Source organism: Blastomyces gilchristii (assembly GCF_000003855.2).
Source record: "Blastomyces gilchristii SLH14081 genomic scaffold supercont1.5, whole genome shotgun sequence".
Taxonomy (NCBI): Eukaryota; Fungi; Ascomycota; class Eurotiomycetes; order Onygenales; family Ajellomycetaceae; genus Blastomyces; species Blastomyces gilchristii.
The window spans coordinates 3,908,692-3,933,383 of NW_003101678.1; the positions used below are offsets into that span (position 1 = coordinate 3,908,692).

The window sequence follows — 24,692 nt, forward strand, 5'->3', positions numbered from 1 at the left end:
TTGACTTCTGTCTCAGCCTGTCACTGTATATACAAGACCTTAATCTCATTTAGAATTCTCATATATATACAGAGCTTTGATTTCAGTGCAGCAGTTTCAGCTGCTTTTCTTACTGTTTTAAGTAAACTCTCTGAGAGATTCTGTATATCTTTCAGTTCAGATAGCAGAGAAGAATGTTATTCATATTAACTAGAGAAGATATTCATTTCAGTGATTTCTTATTAATTGTATAATGTCTATTATTATATTACTGTATGATTTCTGTTATCATTATATGACTCTGATAATGATTACTTCTTTCTTTTTTATCCTTCTTTTGAGTAGAGAGTGAACTTCTTTGAATCTGGTTCATTACTCTCATTCTCTTTCTCACATCTTATCTGTTCATGTCTCATATATGGCATTTGTCTGAGTGTGGAGTTTTTCCTTAATAAGTGAAGCAGTATCAATTAGATACTCTTTCACTCACTGCTCTTTATATACTATCTTTTGAGATGTTCTAGAACTACACTGACATGATAACTACAAATCACTTTGTAGATGAAATTATCACATTCTGAAGAAGTCTGCACTTCTCACTGATTTTTAGACATGCTATCAGATGTGATTCAAAGATTGCTTGAGTCAGTGTACAATTACAGATGTATGCTGGCTTCTTATATATTGTATACTAAATTAATTAGCAGCTGCTATAGCCTCTTTACACTCGTAAGCAAGTTCAGAAGCGGCCGCGTTATTATCTGACGGTCGTACATTCTTCCGAACCACTGTACGTTCTTCCGAACCACAGTTTCACACAGCTCATTACTTCTCTATGAGTAATTTTATTCATTTCATAGATTATTCAAATCAGTTTTCAATTACTCTATGATATTATTCAGATATAATATAGAAAGATTTAATTAATAAATATAAAAATCTCACTTCTATATAAGATTAGTAGATTACTTCTTTCATAATAGTAAGATACTACTAAGGTATCACTTCAGCTATTCTCACTCATAGAATAGAAGAGAGATATTCACTTATTATCTATATAGAATAGCTAGATACTGACTTCTCATTAAAGAAGTCAGTAATTCATTTTTCTTCTACTGATAATATATATAAGAGTTACTGCATTTCTTATACAATCTTCTTAGTATACTAAGTACTATATCTATGATATTCTCACAATAACTCTGTAGCTCATAAGGTCACTATTTAAGCAAGATAGTTAAGCTTACTTATACAGCTTCTCAGATAACTATTTACATATTACTACTGATTAGTCACTACTTCAGTTCTATTATATTACATCTGTATTTATAAATTTCTTTTAATTTCAACTTTAATTTTACAGTCTTTAGTTTTTCTCTTTCTGTTTCATATTTATATTATTTATAACATTGTTAGTTAATGAAGTTTTAATATAAAAATCAGTTATATCAAGTTAATGAGTAAATCAGATAGATCAGAAAATCAGTTTAACTGTATTAAAAACTGTATTCAAATCAGCTTTAAATTAGAAAAGTATTTCAGAAGAATGTAATTTATTAATAAAGCTTTTAAATACTTCAGAAGAACCTTTATTAACAGAGTTTAAATATGAAAAATCATTATCAGTAGCAACTGACTTAGTGAACAGAATATAAAATTATAAATAAGTATAAGAGTGAGAGTGAAATTGTGATGAATTTATTATATTAAACACTATACTTCTTTTCTTTTATTAAATTCTTTTTAATATAAGCTTTGAGTAAGATTATAATTATCAATTGAATGTTTTCTTTTTTACTTTTTTATAATATAATGTGTTTCACTCCGTAAGCTTCTTCTAAGTAAGCAGTAGTATTATTAATCAACAAAATCTTAAATGCATTAATATAAATAGAACAAGATGATTTCAACATCTGATAAATATATTGAATAAAGCAGTAGTTAAAATAATGATTATATTGACAAGAAATCTCAAAGTAATAGTGTTGATGTGTAAAATAAGTTTCATAATCTGTAAAAGATGTAAAGCTTACTTGATTCAAAAGATTACTAGCTTGTGAGAAGTTATATGATAGAAGAATTAATAAGCTAGAATATGTAACCTGACATATCTATCACTGTATAACAAATACTGAGGCAAAAAACTTGATGAATAATGATATAAAATATATGTATTATTTGTATAGTACACTGGTCAAGAAGAGACATAGTTAGTTCAGATATGTATGAAACAAAGGGTTTTAACATAGATAAAACTTCTGTGAAAGGTGCTTGTGAAACAAAGAGTCATTCATAATCTTGAATGAATGAATAGTTAGTTGGACATGAATCTCACTTGTGATTATTGTTTGTTGTTTTTCAAAAATGATGCTCAGATGGTTTTTTGCCGGGAAAAAAAGGGTACAGGTACAGTACATTTACAACATGTACAAGACCATGCTGCCACATTCAGGACAGTTAGAAGATCAAGTCAAGACACACAAATATCCGCCTCCTCACGAAATGACAAGGTAGTGGAAAAGTGTAAATAGAAATCTCCGTAGCGATATACATCATGTGTACTAATGTAATGTAATATACGTACCATACATGTAGCTAGCTGGCCTTGGAAGTTAAATCTTTTTAAGACAAGGTAAAAATGATAGTGAAAGGCCCGACGAACTGCCTGACATGTCCGAAGCCCGAAAGTTACTGAGATGAGTGTCAAGGCGCCCGGCTGATCATAATTAATTAACAACAACAATAAAGCATCGGTTGCGAGAACTGGCCAACCGGCCTCTAGATAGAAAAAACAATAGCATATGGGTGAGGTGACGCTACCCCGTACCTGTATCTTCTAGTAACAGGAAAAGAAAAGGAAATGTAGATAGGACAAACAAGAAAGGAAATTGGCGCTGCCAGTTCTGTGAAAGGTGGTAGAGGGTGTTTCTGAAATGGTGAGGGATTTAGTGAAAAGGGGTCAGTTGTAAAAAATACTGCTGTAAACAGGAGGGTTGATGGACAACAAAATATAGGATATAGGAAGAGAGTAGGGTGAATTAAGGGCCCTGCTTAAGGAAAAGACAAAGAGTAAGGATTAGATTATGAAACTCCCGGAAAAGGTAGGGGGTATAGCAGAAAAAAGAGGGTTGTATTTGGGGCATTGGAATGGATGTGAAGGATGCAGTTTGAAATCTATCACCCTATCCGCTGTTATGTTGGTGTATTCTAGAATATTCGAAGTTCGACAACGATGCCGGAACAGGTTCTCTACTTAGATCACAGGGGTGCAGAAGAACGGCAAAAGTCTGCATCCCTGTTTGAATTCTAATTTTGTGTTGTGACACCCTGCCATGTCAAACTTATCAGTAAAGCGGCCTATGAAAAAAAAAAAAAAAAAAAGACGAAATGAGCGGCCATAGGACTTACGAAGAGGAAGGCGAGTTCACGTGTATTCAAGCGCCCGATTGTCTGGCTGGCCTTCTCGTCCAATGCCCCCTCTACCAAAGCACGCTTCCGATCCTGTAGCTCGAGGATACGGTCCTCGACTGTTCCTTTCACGAAGATGCGATGCACCATTACCGGTCGCAATTGTCCAATGCGATGTGCACGATCGATAGCCTGCTCTTCAATGTAGGGATTCCAGAACGGATCAAGAATGATGACCTGCGAAGCGACGGTGAGGTTTAGGCCTGAGTTCCCGGCCTTCAGGGAAATGAGCATGATTGTACGGTCTTTACTGTCAGAGAACTCAAGGACAGCTTCGTTGCGCTCGCTGGGCTGCATGCTGCCGTCATATCGGCAGTAGCCCCACCCTTCTCTTTCGATGGGGACTTGAAGAAGGTCTAGGAGGGTTGTGAACTGGCTGAAGATGATAGTTTTCTCTGGTTGGTCATCACCCTCGGGAATGCGGGATTGAATACTGCGAAGGGTTTCCATTGTTTTCTCGATCTTAGCGCTAGTCACCCAATTGTCGTTGAGGTAGCGAATGTACTCTTTCTTCGCCTCGGCGTTTCTCACCGCCTGTTTCTTTAACTGTGATAGCGACTTTTTTTCGACTGCTTTGCCCTTGCCCTTTCCGATGTCACCGTCTCCATCGTCATTGAGCCATGGCCCCGAATCATCCTCCCTATCTGCGCTGCTTGGGTCGTCGGGATAGAATACTTTTTTGAACGAGATGTTATCAGTTATCTTTTTGGGGTCGATAAGTGTGCGGCAATGGGGGCATTTAATAGAAGCTTCGCCATCAATGCCTTGTGCCAGCAGCCGAGAAGGATCCGATATGATAGCAAAACACTCAGCGCATGTGCTGTGGCCGCATGGAAAGAAAATGATTGCGTTTTCTGCCACATCGAAGCAGACTGGGCATTCCATGTCTTCATTCGCCTTCAGACGCGAGACGACATCTGGCTCGAACCGTTTTGCGTTCTCGATCAGATCGATTTTAGCCGCTTCAGCAATTGTCTCCACTGACAAGTCGTCAATCAGGTGCGGATGACAACATGTCTGCCGTAGTCGGAGAAGCAATACAAGAATATTGGAGTAATTGCGGCCAATTGTTCCTTCACGAAGGTATTTATTAAACCTAACCTGAGTTTTGGACTCTAGAGCATCATAGAGTGACTCTTCATCTTCGCTGAATGTAGCGTATGTCTTTTCAGTCGTCCGCGGGGGCAACTGCAAAATCCTCTTGCCATCGATTTCCGACGATTTCGTCCGACGTAAAAGTATAGCTTTCAGCAGAGCTTGAAACTTTTTCATGGGAGGAAACCCCGGAGGTATATTAACGCGTTGTAATACACTAAACGTCTATAATTAATTGTTAGCACTCTCGAGCCCTTTAAGAGGTAGCGAAAGGAGTTGGCTTGGTGCCATTATCACTCACATAATTAAATTTTTCAAGAACATTGTACGGCCCGATTCTCAAGAATTTAATCAGGGAGTAAATTTCCGACACATTATTCATCATTGGAGTGCCAGTCATACACCACCTATAAGTTGATTTCAGACGATAACACGCTTGGGCGGCTTTGGTGGCTTTATTTCTGATGCATTGGGCTTCATCTATGATTACCCGGTACCACGTACTCCTCTCTCCAAGAAGCGGCAATGAAAATTTCTCGTCAGGATCAATATTTCGGTAGGTATGTTCGTTCTCTGTCCTCATCCTCCTTGCGACCTCCAGTCGTTTCAGTTCTGAAGCCAGAGTACCGTAGGTTGTTAGAACAACGTCGTACCTCTTCAAATTGTTATACTTTACACCTCGTTCGTTGTGTAGAATGAACACAGTCAGTTGGTGTGTTGGCTTTAGCATCCGCTCAATTTCCCGTTTCCATTGTTGGATCAGCGCAACGGGCGCAACTATGAGAGTCGTTTTTCGCTCAGGGTCTGTCGAGGGTCGGGAAACCATGAGAGCTAAGGCCTGTAAGGTTTTTCCCAGGCCCATGTCGTCGGCCAAAATTCCGCCTCGGTTGGAGCATTCTTCCATAGACTTCATCCAAGCCAAACCGAGCTTTTGGTGTTCCATCAAGGTGAATTGTAAAGCTTCCGGGGTGCCTACGCGATTGCAGTCAAGCTCCTGGTCAGGCCTAATATTTTCCATGAGTGTTTTCAACTCATCCATCGTAGTATTGGGGGTTATCTGTTCGTAGATCGTTGACTTGAAGTCACTACATGCAAAGACGGTGAGCATCATACCATTAGTTTATCCTAATGTCATTCCTCGAGGCATGAAAATAGGGGTTTACCTACCTCGAACTCATGCCACGTGTTTCAAGCTCCGATGAAGTCTTGTATATTAAGTCAGCAATACCATCGCGGAAGGAATCGGGATGGCAACTGTGTGAGCCACTGGCGCCTGGCTCAGCTCCGAACATATTTGGATTTCTGGGCGACATGGAATTGCTGGAATATGTAGAATATTCAAATCCATGGCCTCGAGGTATGATCGAATTATCGCACTCATGAGAGGTGGAGCAGCTAGAAGAAGTTTCATGCACCATATTATCCTTTGACCAGAGTCCCCTCACATCTGATGTTGTGCGGCACTGATTATGACTTGACGGAGCCGAACGACTCGCGGCGGCATAGCCAGCTTGAGGGTATACCTCTTCAAGTTCACTGTCGCTGGCTATTTCGATATAGTTTTCTTTAAATTTGGACGAATTTCCAGGTTTTCCACGATGCGTAGGATAGGATCCTGAGCTGGATGAATATGACTCTTCATTCCAGTGTTGCTGTAACGACCTAGCGAATTCTTCATCCAAGCGCTCCTGTTCCCTCTTCTGTTTAAGCCAATTCTCAGCTTCCCGCTGCTCACGTTCTATCTCTTCAAAATCATCAGAGAAGGCAAAAAGTTGGCGGACTGGTAAGCTGTTCAACACGACGGCCGATGAGCCACTATTCTCCCCTGGAGATGGGGTAATTTTCCTAGATTTCAATCCAGAATGTCCAGAATTGGCAGAAAAGCTAGTGCCGGTTGCAGTTCGGGGACGCTTACGGTTTGGCAACACTTCTCCTGGCCCATTGGAATCGGCACTCTGAGATGAGTTGGACAAGATGGGAAAGTTTGAATCACTCGAGTCTCCTAATTGGGAATCATCTTCATCGCGATCACCATAACTCCGCCTGGGTATTGCAGACAAGTCAGAGAGATCCTGGCCTTGAAAATTCGTTTGCGATAAACGATTAGGCGCAGCCGCTGACCAAGCTTCGGGGGAGGGAGGACGTGTAGGAATTTCCTTAGACTCGATTTCCTCGGACTCGATGGGCTTGGGTTGTATAATAGCCAGCTCTGCTTCGGAGGATGCAATTGATCGAGGATCAGTGTCTCTAGAGCTGAGCCGCTGGAGATCGTTGTCGAGCATATCCTCTTCAGAGAGTGGATACCCATCCTCATCAAAACCTGCAGGTAGATCCACCAGATCCGTTGTAGTTGTAGCATCTCCATGCTCCAGAAAGATATTCTCACCCTCGATGTCGTCGGAGTACATAGGGTTGTGAAAGGGGTTGGGCTCCATAGTTCGAAGGGCTAGTTCGGCGCTGGGGCAATTCTGAAGCGTTTCAATATGGAATTAGTGGGACTACGCTTTAGATAGATAAGAGAGCAGTGCGTAGATGTAGCGGATTTCAGGTAGATTTTATCTTGCTTTATGCAGAACTTCAGTTGAGACTGGGCGGGAGGCTGCAGGCAAGGCTCAGGTTGTCTGTGAGTCGGGCGTGGTGCGGCTCTACGGGGGAACGATAAAGAAGCTGGAGGAACAATGACGTTTAACCAAGTGGTTGTTCTTGATTTGTCGAACAATGTGAGCCTTGCTGCAGCCTGATATATGAGGGGAAGATGCGAGGGAACGGAGAGCGTTGTCGAGTCGAGCAAGCTGTAAGGTGACGCCGGAGAGCAGAGGATGTGTGTGGTTGGTTGATGATGATCGTTAACTTAAATATCAATAAACTTCAAGCGTGCGCGCGCTATTTATCTCAACGCCCAACCTTGGAATAAATACAAGTGCAGAATTCACAGCGCAGCAAGGAGGATTGCCATTGCTAACGCCGGTGTTGTTGAATGGCGTAAGTATCCACAGATGTGGTCCTTGTATTAATGCTCCCAATTATCATATATCTTAAAGCCTTGCACATTGAAGCATTTGTTCTCAGAATTTGCACTCCCTGGAGCGAATAAATATTTTCTGCAGCTGGAGCCTAGCCAGACGATGGGAACGCTCTTAACGTACTCAATTCGACCAATTCTTTTAAATTGTCCTTTGTTCGCTATGCATAGGATTACAGAATTGTTTGTTTCTTCTGCTCTCCGAGGACCTGAAAGCTGCGGATAGTTGCAGTGCAATTCCGGCTACTGATAGCAAATGTATGTACGCAGTAAGTTAGTACATTATTTCACCCAAAGACATCCAATGGCTCACCCCAGGATGTTACGTGTAACTACATGTACCTTACTATCCCAGGGCATACGGGCATCATTAGATTCAAGGGATTTTCACTCACTCGGGCTACGACAATACGGCCACACCACAAGCAATAACTAATGATTAACGCCTGGAGATAGCGTCTAGGAACGGAGGTATATGGCGGAACGCCCTTTACTAGAGCTAGATGATAAGAGGTACCCTGCCGGACTCGTATGTACATGTACAAACCAGTCTATCTATGCTCTGCGATCGAACCACAGTTCCAATTCCATCGGGATGCTGTTTACAGGGCGCGATGTTGGGGCCAGCATGGCCTAGGCTATATAGGGCGCTAGAAAGGCCTTCATCCTGAGACGTCAAAATGCTACACAGCCCTCAGAAACAGACCATGATATTTTCCATATGCCAGCTAAATAAGCACCTTTTATGATCAAACTCACAGAATGATAGTCGAATAACGTGTTGACATGATCTCTCGAGCCCACGCCCTTCAAGACCCCCACATTCGTTCCTCTCTAGACTGTTCTCTGCAATTCTCTCAAAGCTCTGTTCTGGCCCACTCATTTATTTACCTTCCCCCCCTTGTCTTGTCCCTTGTCGCTTTCTATTAGCGGCCATTCGGCTGCCAGTTCTCGATTCCCCTTTGCCTCCATCAATTCCCGCGTTGCACGCGATGTCGCGCGTTTAATTGTTCACGTCAGAAAAACGCGTGGAATGGCTAAGAGCCCAGCCAAGACGCTTTGTGTCCCGACGAGTTTAGCCCGCTTCAAAAAAGGCTAAACAGCGGCTGGGATAGGACAGCATGCGAGGTGTCATCGTACACTAAGTGGGGGTCGTCTGTGCAGAAACGTCCACATCCCGGCCATTGAGCGCGCTGATGTTGCGGTGAGCGTCAATGGTTACGAAACACCGGGGCGGGCCCCAGTAACTACCGTACCAAGCCCCAAGCAGCGGAGAGGAGCGCGAGGGGAGGTTGGGATACATGTAACTACCGAGATCCCGGCCAGAGCACAAAGCAAGCCCCCGAGAGGGCGTTCGCTTCCCCCCTTGATCGCCACCACTCATCGCGTCGGGATACTTTGTTCACGACCGTACATTTCTCGCGATGACCCCAGCGACCGTTCTTTCCTGCAGCACGGCTCCTTTTGGTGTCTCCCTAGACCGATTCGTCTCAGCGAACAGTCTTGTTTTTGAACCCAAAGTCTGACTCGCGCCATGCGACACGAAAAAAAAATGGAACCAGAAACGAAGACGCTTCCCCGGCCTTCTGGCGCGATTTTCTGGCGTGCATCGTTGAGAGATGCTTGGGCATCCCGGGGCGCAAGGAAACAAATGATCTGGCCGGCCTGGGTCCTATAATATCACGATTCGCCCGATTCCTCAGTCCCTTTTTTGTTGTTTCAATATGTTTTGAACCATTGTCTGTGTGCGCCGTCCAGTGACACACCAGCTTGGGCATGTTTTGGGCCAATTTTCTCTCGAATTTGACCACGCCAAAAGCCCAACTCGAAGTATCGGGTATACTTCTTGACAGCACTCCAATTTCCTAATATATCTTCTATTACATTTCTACAAAAAGAGCACACACACGCAGAAACAGACATTATTTAAGTGCATATTAAGATAATTAACCAGAATCAACTTGATTTTCACAGAGCTGAGCTCTTTTTAAACTGTATGCGAAAACTAATCCTTCTCATGCATTTTGGTTCTCCTATCCACATCCATCAACACCCAAAAGAAGAACGAAGAGAAGAAGAAAGGAAGAAAGCAGGAGAAAGCCATCCTCTCTTCGTTATTTTGGACGAGGTCATGACTAACAAAGCCTCTCAAGAACCTTTTGCATTTTGGACCCGGCTCACTGGCCGCTATGATCAATCATCTTCATCAACATGTCGTCCGCAGCCGCCTTTTTCCAGTTCTGGTGGACAGATCTGACCCGAGATGCCTTTCTCGCCTGCTTGCCGAAAGAAGACCTTTTATCCATGCGACTGGTGTGTCATGACTTCGCTTATCGCACCGCCCCTGTGCTCTTCGCAGAAGTTGATGTGGAGTTCCGAAATGGCATCTTTACCCGCCCAGCGCGCATGGCCGCCCTAGAGCGCATTGGAAGCTGTATCAAATCTCTTAATTTTAATATACCCCATTCGCCGGAAACTTTTCTTCCGCCGTTATTAGATCCCGTTACTGGAGAGGAGCGAACCTTTGTCTACGAACCACAAGTTTACGCCTCCTGTCCCGCAGCGTCGAGACTCAGTTTCCCAAGATATGGGACCTGGGAAATGACGGAACTGTTAACGAGGCAGTACCCGCCATTATTCCACGCGGTGACGAATGTGCCATCGTTCATCCGCGCCTTCAATGCCATGACTTCACTCCGGCACCTAAAGGTGTCCTGCAATGGCCAAGGGGCTGGACACCGCTACCGCCGTAGCGTAGTCGACTATGCCCTCATATCACTTCGAATCGCAATTGAACAAGCACCGTTAAAGTCTCTCGACACGCTCTCCCTCCTCCCAATCCACCCAGGAGCACTCCTTTACCTCCGCCCAAACATGGGCTTCGGCGCATCACCTTCATCTCATAAACGCTGGGCGCAAATCCGCAAGCTCTCCATTGAAATGGACAGTTTCCCGTACGACACTGACAACGTCACCGCCACCACCACCACCTCCCCTATCAACACCACTCCCACCTCGACACGCACCAGCAGCAGCGGTAGCAGCAACAGTTTCAAGAAAACTAACCGCCCCAAAGACCATTTAAAACTTCTACACTCCTACCTTCAATCCTTCCCCACCCTTACCCACCTCACCTTCCGCTGGCGCGGTACCCAGGGCCCCTGCCCCCTCTCCCTCTCCACAGAGCCATGCCTCCAACCAACCGCCACCGAACCGGCGTCAACCCTCTGTCCCAAACGCTGCCCCGCGCCGCTCCAGCCGCTCAGTTTCCCCCACCTGCTCTACGCAGAGATAGAGAACGCCCTGCTGGACGCCGCGCAGGTCTCCGCCTTCATCCTCGAGCACAGGCAGACGCTGGGCGAGTTTTACTTTGAGAATACCTCGCTGCGCGATGGGGGGACGTGGGATGAGGCGCTTGCGCCGTTGACGGAGATTTCGGGGAGTGAGAGGTGGAAGGGCAAGGGCAAGGGCAAGGGGATGCGGAAGCGGAAGAAACAGCAGCAGACGCAGAGGGAGAGGGAGAGGCAGAGGGAGGGGCAGGGTGAGGAGGGGGTGGCGGAGGAGATGGATGTGCCAATTATGTTTAGTCCGGTAGGGATGGGGCGGAGCCAGGTGTTGAAGGTGCTGTGGGAGGAGGAGAGGAGGAAAGACCGGCTGAAGAATTTTCGGGCGTACGGGGCTGCTGGTGCTGCTGGTGCTGTTGATGATGGCGGTGGAGGAGGGGGGTGGAAGAGTAAAAGTCATTTGCAGCGGGCGAGCTCGCGGACGAGGGATTTGTTGTGGTGCAGGCAGGATCATGTGAAGAGGTTTTTGAGGACGTCGGTGTTTAGCTGGCGGTAGAAGATGAGAAACGTGGATTTGATATTTTGTGAAGGGGAAGGGGGTGTTTTACTGGTGGTTGGGATTTTATCTTCATGTTTTCATTATCCTAGGGTTGGGATGGTAAGGTCTGGTTCCTTGCGGAGGAGGTTCGTTCATCAGGGGGCGGAAAAAGAAACTGAGAACACGCACAAAAGAAAAAAAAAAAAAAAAAAAGGTATATCATCTTGGGAACAAAAAGGAGGAGAGAGATATGGATATATTTTTCTCTCGGGCGGCGCAATTTATTCTTTTCATCATATCCATATGGGATGGAACAGAATCTGGAAGGTTGGGGTGGGTGGCTCTTTATGAAAACGCGCCATGATTGCCATTGATCTATGATGTACATGTATGTACATACGATTTTGATGAAGCGATGTAGCTTCCATTTACGCTCCTTTTTATTGACCCTTCTCCTTTGTTTGAGTGTTTTTGTATCGTCGACTATTATTTTGTTTTCTCTCTTGTTGCTGCTATTGATGATGCAGCTCTAGCCAGCATTCGACATTCTTTTAACAATTGAAATTTATCATGCTTAATTAAAATGAGTAAAATGCAGTTACAGTTTCTCTGTGTTCTTTTTTTTTTTTTTTTTTTCACACACCAAAAGTAAGCAATACTTAGAAGCACCAGATCTCCCAGCAATCATGTGTTCCGTGAAAGCTCCGAGACAAGGGAACAACCAACAAGGATAGTTGTTATTAGTTAAGTTACTAATAAGTAAAAGTTACTTCCCTACGGGGTAGTTGGTTAAGAATCAAATAACTAACATAATCAAAATAACTTAAGTTAACTAAGTTAATTAGTTAATGAAGCTTCCTGTTCCCCCAATAATGTCGCATCCCAGCTAGCCTAGCCTCGGCAAGCGTGGCTGCATGCTCGCTCTGTCCCAGCTTCCCCATATTCACATGTTCGAGGGAAGCTTCGGAGGTTAACAAAAAAGAAAGACAAGCAAGATTAATCAGAATCGAACCCTTTTCCCAACGGAAAAAAAGAATATATAACTACTAATAACTATCAGGGACTGGTGAGGTGGTGCCACTGCTCCGAAATCCTTTCTTTGTTTTTTTTTAATCTTCGTTTCATCTTCATCTTCTTTCTTCCCATCTCATCCCTCCATACAGACAACAAACAACCTCATCTCACTTCTCTCCTTGAAAAACTGAAAAAAAGACCACATTACAACATTCACAAAATGTCTCTCGCAAACCGTAAGTAATCGCTCGCCTCCAACTGTTATATCTATCCATCCCCTTATCGTCTCCCATCCCATCCCATCCCGTCAAACAGACCCCAAACGATGTCCCCTTCAAACCAACCAACTACCCAAGTTTCTTTCTTTCCTTCATCATTTATTTACTTCTTTATTTATAAAAAAACACCTGAAAACTAACCCCAAACCAAAATGAAAAAATGAAAAAAAAAATTATAGCCGCCTTCCCCTCTTCCGCGGCCTTCGACGCCATCAATGCTGCCATCAACTCCAACCCAGCCGACCGCGAAGATGCCATCAAATCCGCCAATTCCATCTTCTCCTTCGCCCTCACAAACGACAAGGGTGAGACCGAGAGCTGGTACCTCGACCTGAAAGACAAAGGTGTCGTCGGCAAGGGTGCCGCGCCTGCTGGCGGCAAGGCTGATGGTTAGTTTTTATTTTTATTTTTATTTTTATTTTTATTTTTAAACCCATACCACATCCCAAGTACCCATTTTCTTTTTCTTGGTTTATAATTACGTTATGTCAAAAATGGTGGGGGGTTTACAAGAAAATACGATGCTGACAAGCAGGATGATAAAAATAGTCACCCTCCAACTCTCCGATGCCGACTTTGCCTCCCTCGTCAGCGGCAAGGCGAATGCCCAGCGTCTCTTTATGGGCGGCAAGCTGAAGATCAAGGGCAATGTCATGAAGGCGACGAAGATGGAGCCTATCCTCAAGAAGGCACAAGGCAAGGCTAAGCTGTAGAGGGTGTGTGTGTGTTGGCAATTTTTGATATGTTTTTTTTTTTTTCTTTTTTTTTTTTTTTTTTTTTTTTTTTTTTTTTTTTTTTTTTTTTTTTTTTTTTAACATGAACTAGGGGGGGAGGGGAATGTTTTTGTTTCAAATCAAAAACATAACTTTTTTCTCGACTTTTCGTTTAAAAAACACAAATTCCTTCAATTTTCTTTCTTTCTTTCTTTTTTTTTTTTCCCCCCGCAAATTGAATGATATGTGGTTTTCGTTCGGAAGTGAATAGGGAGGGGATTCCTCCGGGTTGAGATGTTTTCTCGCGCAGTTTATGAATTAACGTACAGCACGGAGTGTAACTATATCATTCATTCCTTTTTCCCATTTTGTTAGTTTTACCTCCTCCCCCCTTTCCTCGCATTCTCATTTCTATTCCACCCACATAAGCAATGCATATAATAATCATACAATCCGGCCCTTGAATTCCCATGCACCCCACTCTCCTCTCCTACAATATCAATATCAATTCCACCACCCCGCAAGCGTAGATAGATAGGTAGATAGATAGATAGGTAGATACCCTTGCACCCTTGCCATTCATTGTGCCCCCAATACCTCCTTGCTCAGAAGAACCCAAAAACCCCCGGTCGAAGCTTGTATGTATGTATACTGTGTGGCTGGATACAAATCAAAAATCCCGCCCTCCGTGTGAATTTCTCTTCACTCGTTTCTCCCAGGCCGTCTGACATCCTGTGGACAAAGTTGCCGAACCTGAGTGAGGTCGAGTCATATACAAATGAAGGACGTACACAGTAGCAGCCAAGTGCGACAAGCCTTATCTATCTAACCCCCGTTCATACTCGTGTCGGTGCGATTGCCCCAGTTCAATTTCGTGTCCTCGATCTCAAGAAGAACATCTGTCAAGCAGAGTGGTCCATAAAATTGCGGGGCGAAAAACACCTGTTGAGGAGAGGGAGGATAATATTCTGGAGCAAGTGCACGGCATCGCATTATTTTAAAACACATAGGTACAGTTTGGTATCTATTGTAGATGGATAGAGAGTACAGTACAGAGGTTAGTCAGACGTTGGATAGCAGCAAAAGTAAGTAGTTTACAGTAGAACATCTGTCTGGACAGAATGAAGGGATATCTATCTATCTAACTTCCAGTATCTATGTTCATTGGGTGAGATATAGCATGAAATATAAGAACAGATTTAAAAAAAATATATCCGCTTGAAGCAGATTAGATTGTTGCAAATGAGAATGTTTGCAGTACGAATAGTAGTATACTATTGCTTGTATGTATCCTTATCTCAGCAAGCTCAGACGCTCCATTGCTGTTTTAACACTGGATTGATGATTAACTATGTCATGAGCTAACCTCAAATAAGCAATAAGCTAACCCAAATAGTAAAATCAGGTCATGTGAGTGATAATATCTTGCAAAGTGTCTGAGAAGAAACAGTTCCTGGTTATTAGTAATACAGGAACAATTTACTCAGTACTCTGAGTATGAAAGAGAATTTCAACTCAACTTCATAGATTCATCATTTCTATATCATAACCTTAGAATAACAATGTTCTCATGATGTATCTGACTTTTATATTCATATCTCAAGTTCTTATAATAGAAGTATCATCTTAAAGTTGACTAGTATGTTTTTGAACACAGAAATTCTGATTCAATTTCTCATATAAAAAAAAGCTCTTAGAAATTCTGAGATCAAAAAATATGATTATTTTCAAGAGTATACATCTATCTTAAATATAGATTTTTTTAAAATATTAAAGAAATATTTCTATTCTTCTTCTCTTTAGCTATAAGCTAAGGTGATTTTCAAATCTCAAAGATATATGAATATATAGTAATAGAAAGTTAAAGTTGAAGAATCTGAAAAATCCTTGTAAATCTCAGGAATCTTCATTGAAGATGAAACTGTTTCTTCTCAGATCCTCTGGCAAGGATTGCTCTGAGCACATGACTTGTATCAAAAGTAGGTTAGTGTCATGCCAGATTAGTTAATAATAATGCTGCAACCCGTTCAAACCGAGCCAGAGGGTCTGAGCCCGCTGAGATAAATGTATCCGGCTGGAGAGGTCTGCATCATGTGTCATCCGAGCTAACCCAAACAGGAACCCGCCAGCCCTCCTCCAGGCCCGTAGTCTTGGCGGCTCTACAGCCCCAGCCAGCCAGCCAGCGCTCTGTCCGTCCGTGTCAGTTGTAGTTATTAGAAACTACTAACTACTAAACTACTTAAGTAACTAGTGTCAGTGCAGCAGTGCAGTAGCAGCAGCAGCAGCAGCAGTGTGTGTTGTGTGTTGTGTGTCGTGTGTCGTGTGCGTGTGTCTGTTCTGCCCTGTTCTGTTCTTTTTTGCCCAGCCCTCGACGACTACAGCCTCAAACCTCATCCATCAACCTCTTCTTCTTTCTTCCTCCTCCTCCCCACTGCGACTTGAATACTACGACGCTCCACCCACTGCCGCCTCGCAGCAACTTGCTACCTCGACCCTCTCCTCTCATTTAATATTCAGCAGTTTCTGTACTTCCCCGTCCTTCTTGTTGCCCACTTCATAGCGTTGCGGTTGTTTTGCCTTGTTGCAGCCCTCCTGGTCGTCTCTGCCGCCCTCCCTCTTCACTGTCGCGTTGGTGTTTTGGGGGGCAAACTAAAAAAAAAAAATAAAAAAAAAAAAAAAAAATCTTTTTTTTTTTTGCCTTCTTCAACTAAAGGTGGGTTACCACACCAACAAAGGATATTCCCATTTTGACTACCCGAGATACGGAAAGAGAATTAGAAAAAAAAGAAGGGAAAAAAAAAAGAAAAGAAAAGAAAAGAAAGAAAAAAGTAACGCTATTGGCAAGAGAACAGAAATAATACTAACCTCCCTCGATAGAAGCGACTAATTCCCAGTTAATATTCACCCTTTGAACACAACACCACCACCTCCCTTCACTCTCATCACAGTGGCATTCAGCGAAACCGATCATAATAGGTAAATCACCAACATATATCGCACACCTCTTTTCCCTGTCGATGTCCTAATAATATCCCTCATACTCGAAAAATCCTCTCCCCAATCACACACACCCAAGGAAAGAAAAACATTCAGGAAGGAAACTCGAATTACTTTGAAAAGCGCATCGTCCATTCGCTCTCACATCTCCTCCATATTCCCCTTACAAAAAAAACCCATCTAGCAGTCTCGGAACCATATTGGGGTTGGAATCAGAGTCCAAGGATTTTTTCTTCCCCCGCGGTTCGGTTCGTTTTGCGGAGGAGAGGAGGGACTGGCGACGTCATACGTTGAATCCGCTTGTCGATGTCGAAAAGAGCAGCCCAGGTTCAGGGTGGAAAGGAACTTGCAGGTGGTTTCGGAAACGAGATGTCTGCGAATTCAGCTGATACGCCCAAGCGGGCTACGGCCGCGCAGTTGGCTAGTAGAAAGTGAGTTGTGCCCTTTTTGATATGTCCGTTTGAATCCATTTTCCATTTCCATTTCAGTTTTTGCTTTTGCAAAGACGTTCAAGTCCGTTTTCATTGCTTTGATTGCTTTCATTTTTCATTTTTCCCTTTCATCACATCATAAGTCTCATGCAAATATGAGCCAACCGATTCATTGGTTGAAATATCTTGCCTTGTCTTGGAGATCGATCCTCTTGTGTGCCCCAGAAAAATTCACCATGCAGACCTGCAAGCAAGAAACAGGTCTGGTCTGTGCTTTGATTTTATTATTTCGTCTTCAACCTTCCGGTATCATGCAATGGTCCCCGCTCCCCAGCGCTCCTTTCCTTATGCTTTTTTTTGTCTTTTTTTTTTGTCTTTTTTTTTTGTCTTTTTTGTTGCTTGAAACTTTTAACTGGCATGTGTTGGCTACACTCATCCTGAAGTGTACACCGGGCGGCCTCGATATCAACACCTTGACTCCGTGCTCCCCCCATGTTGTACAGTCAGTCGGTGTATCTGCCTCTGCGTGGACACCCTTTCACTCCTATCTGGTCGGCGTTTCTCCCACCTTTTCAGTCCAAGGGCTATGATCAATCCGCGCGCGAGCTCAAAGCTTTGTCGGAGTCTGCGAAATTCTCCAAGATGTTGTCATTGTTACCTCACATGTTGCGGCTAGCTTAGTGACGGGCAAGTCGCACCCACAGTTTGGGACATTTGTTTTGGGGCACGATGGAGTTTTATTCACTCTGCTGTTTTTATGATTACCAATGTTCTCTTTATTCGTTCTTCTCTCTCTAGACGGAACTTCCAATAAGCACCTATACTGATGACTTTACAGAATCAAGCAGGCTCGGCAACGTACTCGCATAGCCTCACCAAACTCTGCGTCTTCTACCTCACAATCATTTACCAGTCCTTTCAGCGCTATCGACCCGAACATTGTTCCCCCTACCTCCTCGACTCCGACAAACGGCTTTAGCTTTGGTCAGGCTCAGAGCTTCCCTCAGACGGGCCCGGGCACTAGTACAACAACAACTCCACAATCTTCTTTCTTTGGCGACCAAAACAACTCGGGCCCCAAGGTGTTTGGTAGCCAGGCAGGTTCTGCACCATCATCATTCAGTTTCACACCATCAACGACTCAGGAAATAAAGAATCCTTTCGCTAGTATGTCCTCCGGGTTTGGTCAGAGCCAGGGATCAACGGGAGGTTTCCAGGGCTTCCAGGGTAATACCTTCAATATTCCTGGGACTGCTACAAACCAGGACGCCCAGAACAAAGCTGGTCAGCAAGCGCCAACGGGTGGAATGTTTGGATCTTCTCAGCCACCACAGCAGACCCCTTTCACATTTGGGGCCACTTCCGCGCCCAAAAGTGCTTCGCTCTTTTCGGCCGCACCTCCCGTTTCTACCCCAACATCAACATCTGCCCCTATTTTCGGCCAGTCAACTGGAGGTACCATTTTTGGCGCATCGACACCGTCGACACCGTCGACACCGTCCACAAATATATTCGGTGCTTCTTCTCAAGCTAATAAGCCAAGTGACGAGATGCAAATGTCACCGCCTGCCAAAAGTAACGGCACTGGTGAAAATAGGGCCAATCAATTTAGTATTTCGCAGCCATCATTTACTTCCTCAACAACTCAGCCGTCTATATTTGAGACATCCGCCTTCAAACCCGCCGCACCTGCTACGTCATCTACTTCACAACCATTCTCGTCCATTTTCATCACGACACCATCCAGCGGCACAACTCTCTTTGGAGCCATGAAAAAGCCTGATGAGACTCCAAAACCCACTTCTTCCTCAACTGCGCCTGCGACATTCTCATTTACCCCTTCCACTGCTCCTGGTAGCTCAATATTTGGACAGGCGAGTAAGCCTGAGGACCAAGCAGCAACCGCAATCACCACAACTTCGTCAGGAGCGTCATTTTCTACTTCTTTCCCGGTTCCGGCTCCGGCGCCCGCTCCCTTCAGCCTTTTTGGTACCACTGCGAAGCCCAAGGAGCCGTCATCAGCGCCATCTGCAACTGAAGATAAAGTTTCGTCAACTAAATCCGCAGTTCCAGAGCCTCCTACCACCCCTGGAGCTTCATTGTTTGGACAGATTGCAAAGCCGCCGGAAGAACCCCAAGCGTCGTCTACGCCTACGCCAGAAGCCGAAAAACTACCGACAGAAAGCCCATCCATTGCTCCAGCTGCGACTCCATCTGCCAGCCCTTTTCCATCTACACCTAGCGGCGGTACTTCATTATTTGGCCGTGCTAGCAAACCTGCCGAAACTATCCAACCCACCTCTATTTTCAACACCCCAGCTACTAGCACGACTCCCAGTGCACCCACCTTCTCATTTACTCCATCATCGACTAGTATTTTCCAGACTCCAAAAAGCGCTTTAGCAACTTCCGATGGAGAGAAGACAAAGGAAGCTGCCCAAAGTGCTACAGGCCTATTTCAAACAAAGGCCGCAACTGACACCACGCCAAGCGGTACCAGCAAGCCGTTTACGTCTTTGTCACAAGCTCAACAACCACCTAGCAGTTTATTTGGATCCACTCCATCACCATCTCTATTTAAAACCTCAGCTGGTCCAGAAAAGGCCCCATCAACACCTCAAGCGAGCTCCACTTCTCCTCCTGAAAAGTTCACTCCAAAGCCTCTCTTTTCTGAAATTTCCAATGGTGTAGCCGGAACCACCAAGGCGATGGACACATCTCCAACGAAAGCACCAGCTCCTCTGAAGAGAAAAGAACCTTTGGTCCCTAAATCCCGACTTGCTTCATACGGCCCTCCGGCGATCCCACGAGAACTTAACAACGATGAACGAGCGGAATTCGACACCGAGTGGCGGTTGAACGCATTGAATGCTTCCTTCCAGAAGCGTGTCGCAGAAGCGGACCCCAAGTCGGACGATATTGATGTCTTGGTCGAATTCTATGTGAGATTGCGTGAAAATATCGGCGTTCCGATGGGATTGGCTGTGGTCCCTAAGACAGGAAAGAAGCGGAAAGCAGTTGAGGAAGATGGACATGTTGCAGAAGATTTCTCACATAATAAGCGTACTAAGGGTCTCCCCACTTTCACGAGTCAGCATAAAACGGACGCCGCATCGGTCTCCTCATCCCCCGCTGCTGTGGGTGGTAGCAGTTTATTTGGCGAGAAATCTACAAGTGCAAGTGCTAATTTTTCTTCAACTGCTTCTCCATCCGGAAAGCGCAAGATGACTTGCATTGAAGACGACGCTAGCAGCCGCAGCGAACCTGGCAATGTCAGTGGGAAAAGACGCAAATCCACTGGTGAATCTACGGCCGGAGCGAGCCCACTTCAGAAATCCAGTACCAACAGTGAGAAGAAGAAAGGTAATAATGGCCATACTAGTTCCGGTTCTGGTGTGAGTGCAGCTTCTGATACCGTGACAATGTTTGCGACATCATTTGTATCCCAATCACAAAGGGGAAATAGTCCCGTGAGATTCACGGCCCCGTTTTCGTCTCTCTCTTCCACACAGGACAGTGCTGAGGGGACTGCTGCTTCCTCTGGTTCATTGCAGGGATCTGAGAGCGAGAACGATACTGAAAGCAATGCTTCGGCGGGGGAAGACGATGGAGAAGGCGAAGAAGAAGAAGGAGAATCTGAGTCTTCCGCGACGCCACCGCCTACGACCAATGGTGGGCGCAGTCTATTTGACAGAGTAGAGCTAGATCAGAGTGGCAAGCCAGTGCGTCAGGATGTGCTGGAAGCGGAGGACAAGGTCGCGATTCCGAGCCCTGGAGAAAAAGATTCAAATTCGGCCGTTTCATCGTTATTCGCTGGATCTAAATTTGCTTCCTCGTTCAACTCACCAGCGTCCATTGGCACCCCGCAGTTCTCAAACGGATTCGACTTCAAATCCCCAGGAGCTCTATCTCCAACAAATGCTAGCCCGGAAGCCTCAGACGCGAACTCCCCACCTGTCATACTTGCCAGTAGCGCAGGCACATCCACACCCACTGCTCCCGTCGCTTCAGCAACCACCTCGTCCCTCTTCTCAAAGGCGACTAGCTCTCTCCTACCCAACGGCAGCGCCCAACTCTCTCCCTTCCCACTCTCTGCCGGCACATCCGCCGACGTCAGCCGCGCTACAACCCCCAACCTCTCCGAAGCAGGCGCCGAGGAACCGGAGGAATCCACCGAGGAACTTCCTCAAGTTGACTTACTCCGCGGGGGCACGGGCGAAGAGGACGAAGACGAAGTCTTCGAAGCTCGCGCCAAAACCCTGAAGCTAGGTGTTCCGCCGGACGCCGATGATGAAACGCCGAAATGGCTGTTACAAGGGGTGGGACTGCTGCGTATCCTGAAGAATAAGACGACAGGGCGATCGCGTATATTGGTTCGCGCGGATCCGAGCGGGCGAGTACTGCTTAATACGAACCTTGTGGCGGCAATTAACTATAAGAGTGTGGGCAGTGCGGTTCGGTTTCTAGTACCGCGGGAGCCGAAGCCGGAGAATTGGATCGCGATGGTTAAGAAGGAGGATATTGCGGTGGAGCTTGCTAAGGTTATGGAGAAGTATAAGACATGAATAGGTGGATGAATTATGTTGCAAGTGAGGTTAAAAACGAGGGTTTGGCAGAGCATTTTCAGATGCTGTAACCCTGGTTACCCGGTTTGGTTCATAAATTATACGTTTGTTAGGGCTAGGTTGGATGGAGTGGGATGAGAAAGAAATGAAAGAAGAAAGAAAGAAAGATGGTATGGTATGATGAGGGAGCATGGAATTGGGAAAATGTTTATAAATGAGGGCCGAGGGTCCGGTCTTGTTTTCATGTTTGGAAACAGGTGCGGATGTGGATGTGGTTTGCTCATTTCTTGTCTGTTCATTTTTTTTACTTCATTCCTTCCACCCTTTCAAAGGCCCGTCAAAACACACTCACAACCTGGCGTTATTATTAACTCTTGTCTTGTCTTTCCTCTCTTGATATTTGTCTCTTCTTTTCCCTCTTGTCTATCATACTCCAAATTTTCGATATATCTCCCTGTTTTGCTCTTACTTTGTTTATTATTCATATTCATTTTCTTTGCCATCATGGTTTCTACTCTCTTGTCTGCTTCTTACAACATAGCAATATTTTTCTGTTCCCTTCTTTCTACTTCCTCGTTCCCCTTGGCGAATATCTATTCTATTCTATTCTATTCCATTCTTCTTCATTTCTCCATGTTACTCCTATCATATTTCCCTCTGCGTCGTCTACTGCAATGAAGAAGCAAGCTGGTTTTCAACATCTGATGCTTTATTTTATTTTATTTTCGTTATGCTCTATCTAAGACTTGACTTGGGCCCGGTGCAAACGCAAAGAAAGAAATATTTTTTTACAACGAAAAGACACCATATTCATCCATCCTCTTCCTTCCCTCTCTAGCTCATTTATATCTATCTTCTGCCCTTTGCCTCCTCCTACTTCCCTCGCCCGCGGCTTTCTTAAACCCTAGGCTGTGCTGCAAGTTTCAAATTCCAACTTTCTCTCCATGCCCCCCTTGCTAGCCCGTCCCATCCCGTCCAACTCCCTGTCTTTATTTATTGTGTATATATGTATGTACATGTACATGTACCTATACTCTCCAGCTCCCTTTTCGTTCCGGCCTTACGATCATATCTCTCCTTTTTTTCTTGTCCCCTGAATGATTATTTTTTATTTTATTTTATTTTATTATTATTATTATTATTATTATTATTTTTTTTTTTTTGCAAGATCTTTATGAATGAAGACTCCAGTTACGCTCACGCGCTCACGCCCCTTTCAACGAGAATTTCCCTCAGCATGCCTGCAGCCTGCACTTTGACAAGCTGTTGTCTGTTATTATTGCCTTTGTTGAACGCCTTTCTAACCGAACCACCCCCCCCCCCCCCCCCCCCCCCCCCCCAATTTTCTTATCTAGCATCACGACTTCGCCTTTATGTCTTTTCCCCTGACGTTTTACATGATACTTACTATTTTGTTACAGAAGAAAGGTGTTGTGTTGTTCCGTCTAAGGCTAGCATATCTAGTTTCGGATTTTGAGAATGGGAAGGAAAGGAATGATGGATGAATGAATGAATGAATGGAAGCATCCCGAGGAATTTGCTTAAATGAATTTGACGTGTGGAGGGGTGGGTGGGTGTTATTATGTATGGATGGGATGGCCTCTCTCTATCTACATTTTTGGTTTTCCGGCGATGAGCACGGACGGATGCACTTTATTTCATTCAAGATACTCTCTGTATTTATAACATGGTTGACGCAGGGGCGTAAAGGTATATATATAGTTGTGAAAAACATCCATTCAAGGCATGACCCTTTTGTTCAATAATCCCATTTTTGTTTGGCGTGGCGCCTCACATTACGCTGTGATAAGAGCGCGTGTGTTGTTTCCTTTTTCTCTATAAGGTACATACATCACATTTTTTTTTAAAAAAGAAAGGGACAAGAAGGGTCCCAAAAGGAAAAAGGTTTTAACTCCACGCTGCCTTGCCAAACACTACGACACACGCACACACACACATGTATGTCGTCCCGCGCGTAAGAAATCAACTGAAAAGCCAAATCCTCTTATGCCTCATCAATGACGGATGTCTGCAGACCCTTTGGCTCCTTGACGTTGACGGCCTGTACGAAAGAGTACAGCTTCTCCTTGGCACCCTCCTCGTCGTTACGCTTGCGGCTGATGCGCACGCGCAGACGGAATGGGACGCCCTTGATGCCGGATTCCCAGACCTTCTTGTTCAGCTGTGGGTCGAGACGGACGTCTTTGGTGCCCTGTTCGTGGAGATATGGGGGGGGGTGATGGCCCCAATAATGGTTAGAATTTCTCGAGTAATTTTTTTTTTCTTTTTTTGGGGGGAGGGGAGGTAGAGAGCAACACAAGGAGGGGAAAATTGGGAAGGAGGAGGAGGTTGGAATGAAAACGTACCATAGCCTGCTCAGCGAAGGCGCGGATCTCCTTGATAGCTCTGGGAGCCCGCTTCTTGAAGGAGACACCATGAACCTACAAATCCCGAAGAAAAAAGCGAGAGGTAAAAATCAGTCTTCCGTCCGAAATGCCCAATTGCTTTTTTTTTTTTTTAAAGGAGAAAAAGTTTTCATCCATCAATTTGTTTTTGCTTCTGCAAGGTAGGGGCCATAGAAAGTGGACTTCATAAAACCAATTCGTGCTCTTATTTCTTCTTCTTTTTCTTGTGCTCTTACTTTGATCTTCACAAGATCGCATGTGCATCATGTATGTGTTGTGGGTCTTTTCGCGTCGTTCCCTTTACGTTGGCAGTATAGACCCTCGCGATCGAATTTAATCGAATCGGCCACAACACATATCCGCTTTCCCTTCTATCTGTTCTTCTTTCTCTTTTTTTCTTTTTCTTTTTGCGGTTTCATTTCATCTGTCCAATCTTTCCATATTTCCCATTCCCATTGCATACTCGCAGAAAGACGGAAATGGTCATTGATTTGGGTATAAAACGCCCCGGACGATGTGCAGTGTCCTTCACGTTTCTTCTATTCTTCTTCTCCGTCAGGGGATGTCAAACTGGTGGCACATACTCTTCTGTGGAGATGGATGGTGTACTCGCGCGCGACAACGTCGGCGATGGCAGAGCGTTGGCTCTTCTTTCCAGCTTTGGCGGAGGACATGGCCTATGTTAAAGATAAGCAAGCGCTTGGTTAGCCGGTCGAAATTTCCTTTAATATCGCATTGAAAGTGTAGGCTACTTAATTGACTTACTACAAGGGGCGGCAGAGATTTGGTGAGAATGGATGGTTGTCGTTGTCGTCGTCGTTGCGGGTGCGAAATCTTCGATATACGATCGTGAAGTTTTGGGCGAGAGCAGACGGCAGTGTGGCTCGCTTAGACTTCCAAATT

At 44.7% G+C, this 24,692-nt stretch overlaps 5 protein-coding genes across 7 annotated transcripts; 3 read left to right on the top strand and 2 right to left on the bottom strand.

Annotated features, from left to right (window-relative positions):
- Positions 1-1,937: 1,937 nt before the first annotated feature.
- BDBG_03615 lies at positions 1,938-7,742 on the bottom strand. Of its 2 annotated transcripts, XM_031721329.1 has the most exons (5): positions 7,107-7,742; positions 5,710-7,010; positions 4,844-5,627; positions 3,388-4,767; positions 2,168-3,306 (listed from the first exon to the last, which is right to left on the bottom strand). In XM_031721329.1, exons 2-5 carry the CDS (start codon positions 6,975-6,977, stop codon positions 3,286-3,288), a joined length of 3,453 nt encoding a protein of 1,150 aa, XP_031577848.1. In that variant the 5' UTR covers positions 6,978-7,010; positions 7,107-7,742; the 3' UTR covers positions 2,168-3,285. The 2 variants fall into 2 exon arrangements, with proteins under 2 accessions (XP_002626451.1, XP_031577848.1); XM_002626405.2 differs by having other exon boundaries at positions 1,938-3,306; positions 5,710-7,742.
- On the top strand, positions 7,465-12,065 carry BDBG_03617. 2 transcript variants are annotated; one of them, XM_002626407.2, is made up of 3 exons: positions 7,465-7,833; positions 8,021-9,558; positions 9,718-12,065. In XM_002626407.2, the coding sequence occupies exon 3, from the start codon at positions 9,776-9,778 to the stop codon at positions 11,402-11,404; it is 1,629 nt and encodes a 542-aa protein (XP_002626453.1). In that variant the 5' UTR covers positions 7,465-7,833; positions 8,021-9,558; positions 9,718-9,775; the 3' UTR covers positions 11,405-12,065. The 2 variants fall into 2 exon arrangements, with proteins under 2 accessions (XP_002626453.1, XP_031577849.1); XM_031721330.1 differs by having other exon boundaries at positions 7,465-7,822; positions 8,021-12,065.
- A 149-nt stretch (positions 12,066-12,214) lies between these two features.
- Positions 12,215-13,479, top strand: BDBG_03618 (lipid transfer protein). The gene is made up of 3 exons (XM_002626408.2): positions 12,215-12,636; positions 12,858-13,067; positions 13,228-13,479. The coding sequence occupies exons 1-3, from the start codon at positions 12,621-12,623 to the stop codon at positions 13,389-13,391; spliced, it is 390 nt and encodes a 129-aa protein (XP_002626454.1). The 5' UTR covers positions 12,215-12,620; the 3' UTR covers positions 13,392-13,479.
- A 2,558-nt stretch (positions 13,480-16,037) lies between these two features.
- Positions 16,038-23,155, top strand: BDBG_03620 (uncharacterized protein). Its single transcript, XM_031721331.1, has 3 exons — positions 16,038-16,104; positions 16,269-16,819; positions 17,658-23,155. Exons 2-3 carry the CDS (start codon positions 16,695-16,697, stop codon positions 21,382-21,384), a joined length of 3,852 nt encoding a protein of 1,283 aa, XP_031577850.1. The 5' UTR covers positions 16,038-16,104; positions 16,269-16,694; the 3' UTR covers positions 21,385-23,155.
- On the bottom strand, positions 22,888-24,641 carry BDBG_03621 (60S ribosomal protein L31). Its single transcript, XM_002626411.2, has 4 exons — positions 24,555-24,641; positions 24,374-24,466; positions 23,751-23,825; positions 22,888-23,596 (listed from the first exon to the last, which is right to left on the bottom strand). The coding sequence occupies exons 2-4, from the start codon at positions 24,461-24,463 to the stop codon at positions 23,390-23,392; spliced, it is 372 nt and encodes a 123-aa protein (XP_002626457.1). The 5' UTR covers positions 24,464-24,466; positions 24,555-24,641; the 3' UTR covers positions 22,888-23,389.
- Between the last annotated feature and the right edge of the window lie 51 nt (positions 24,642-24,692).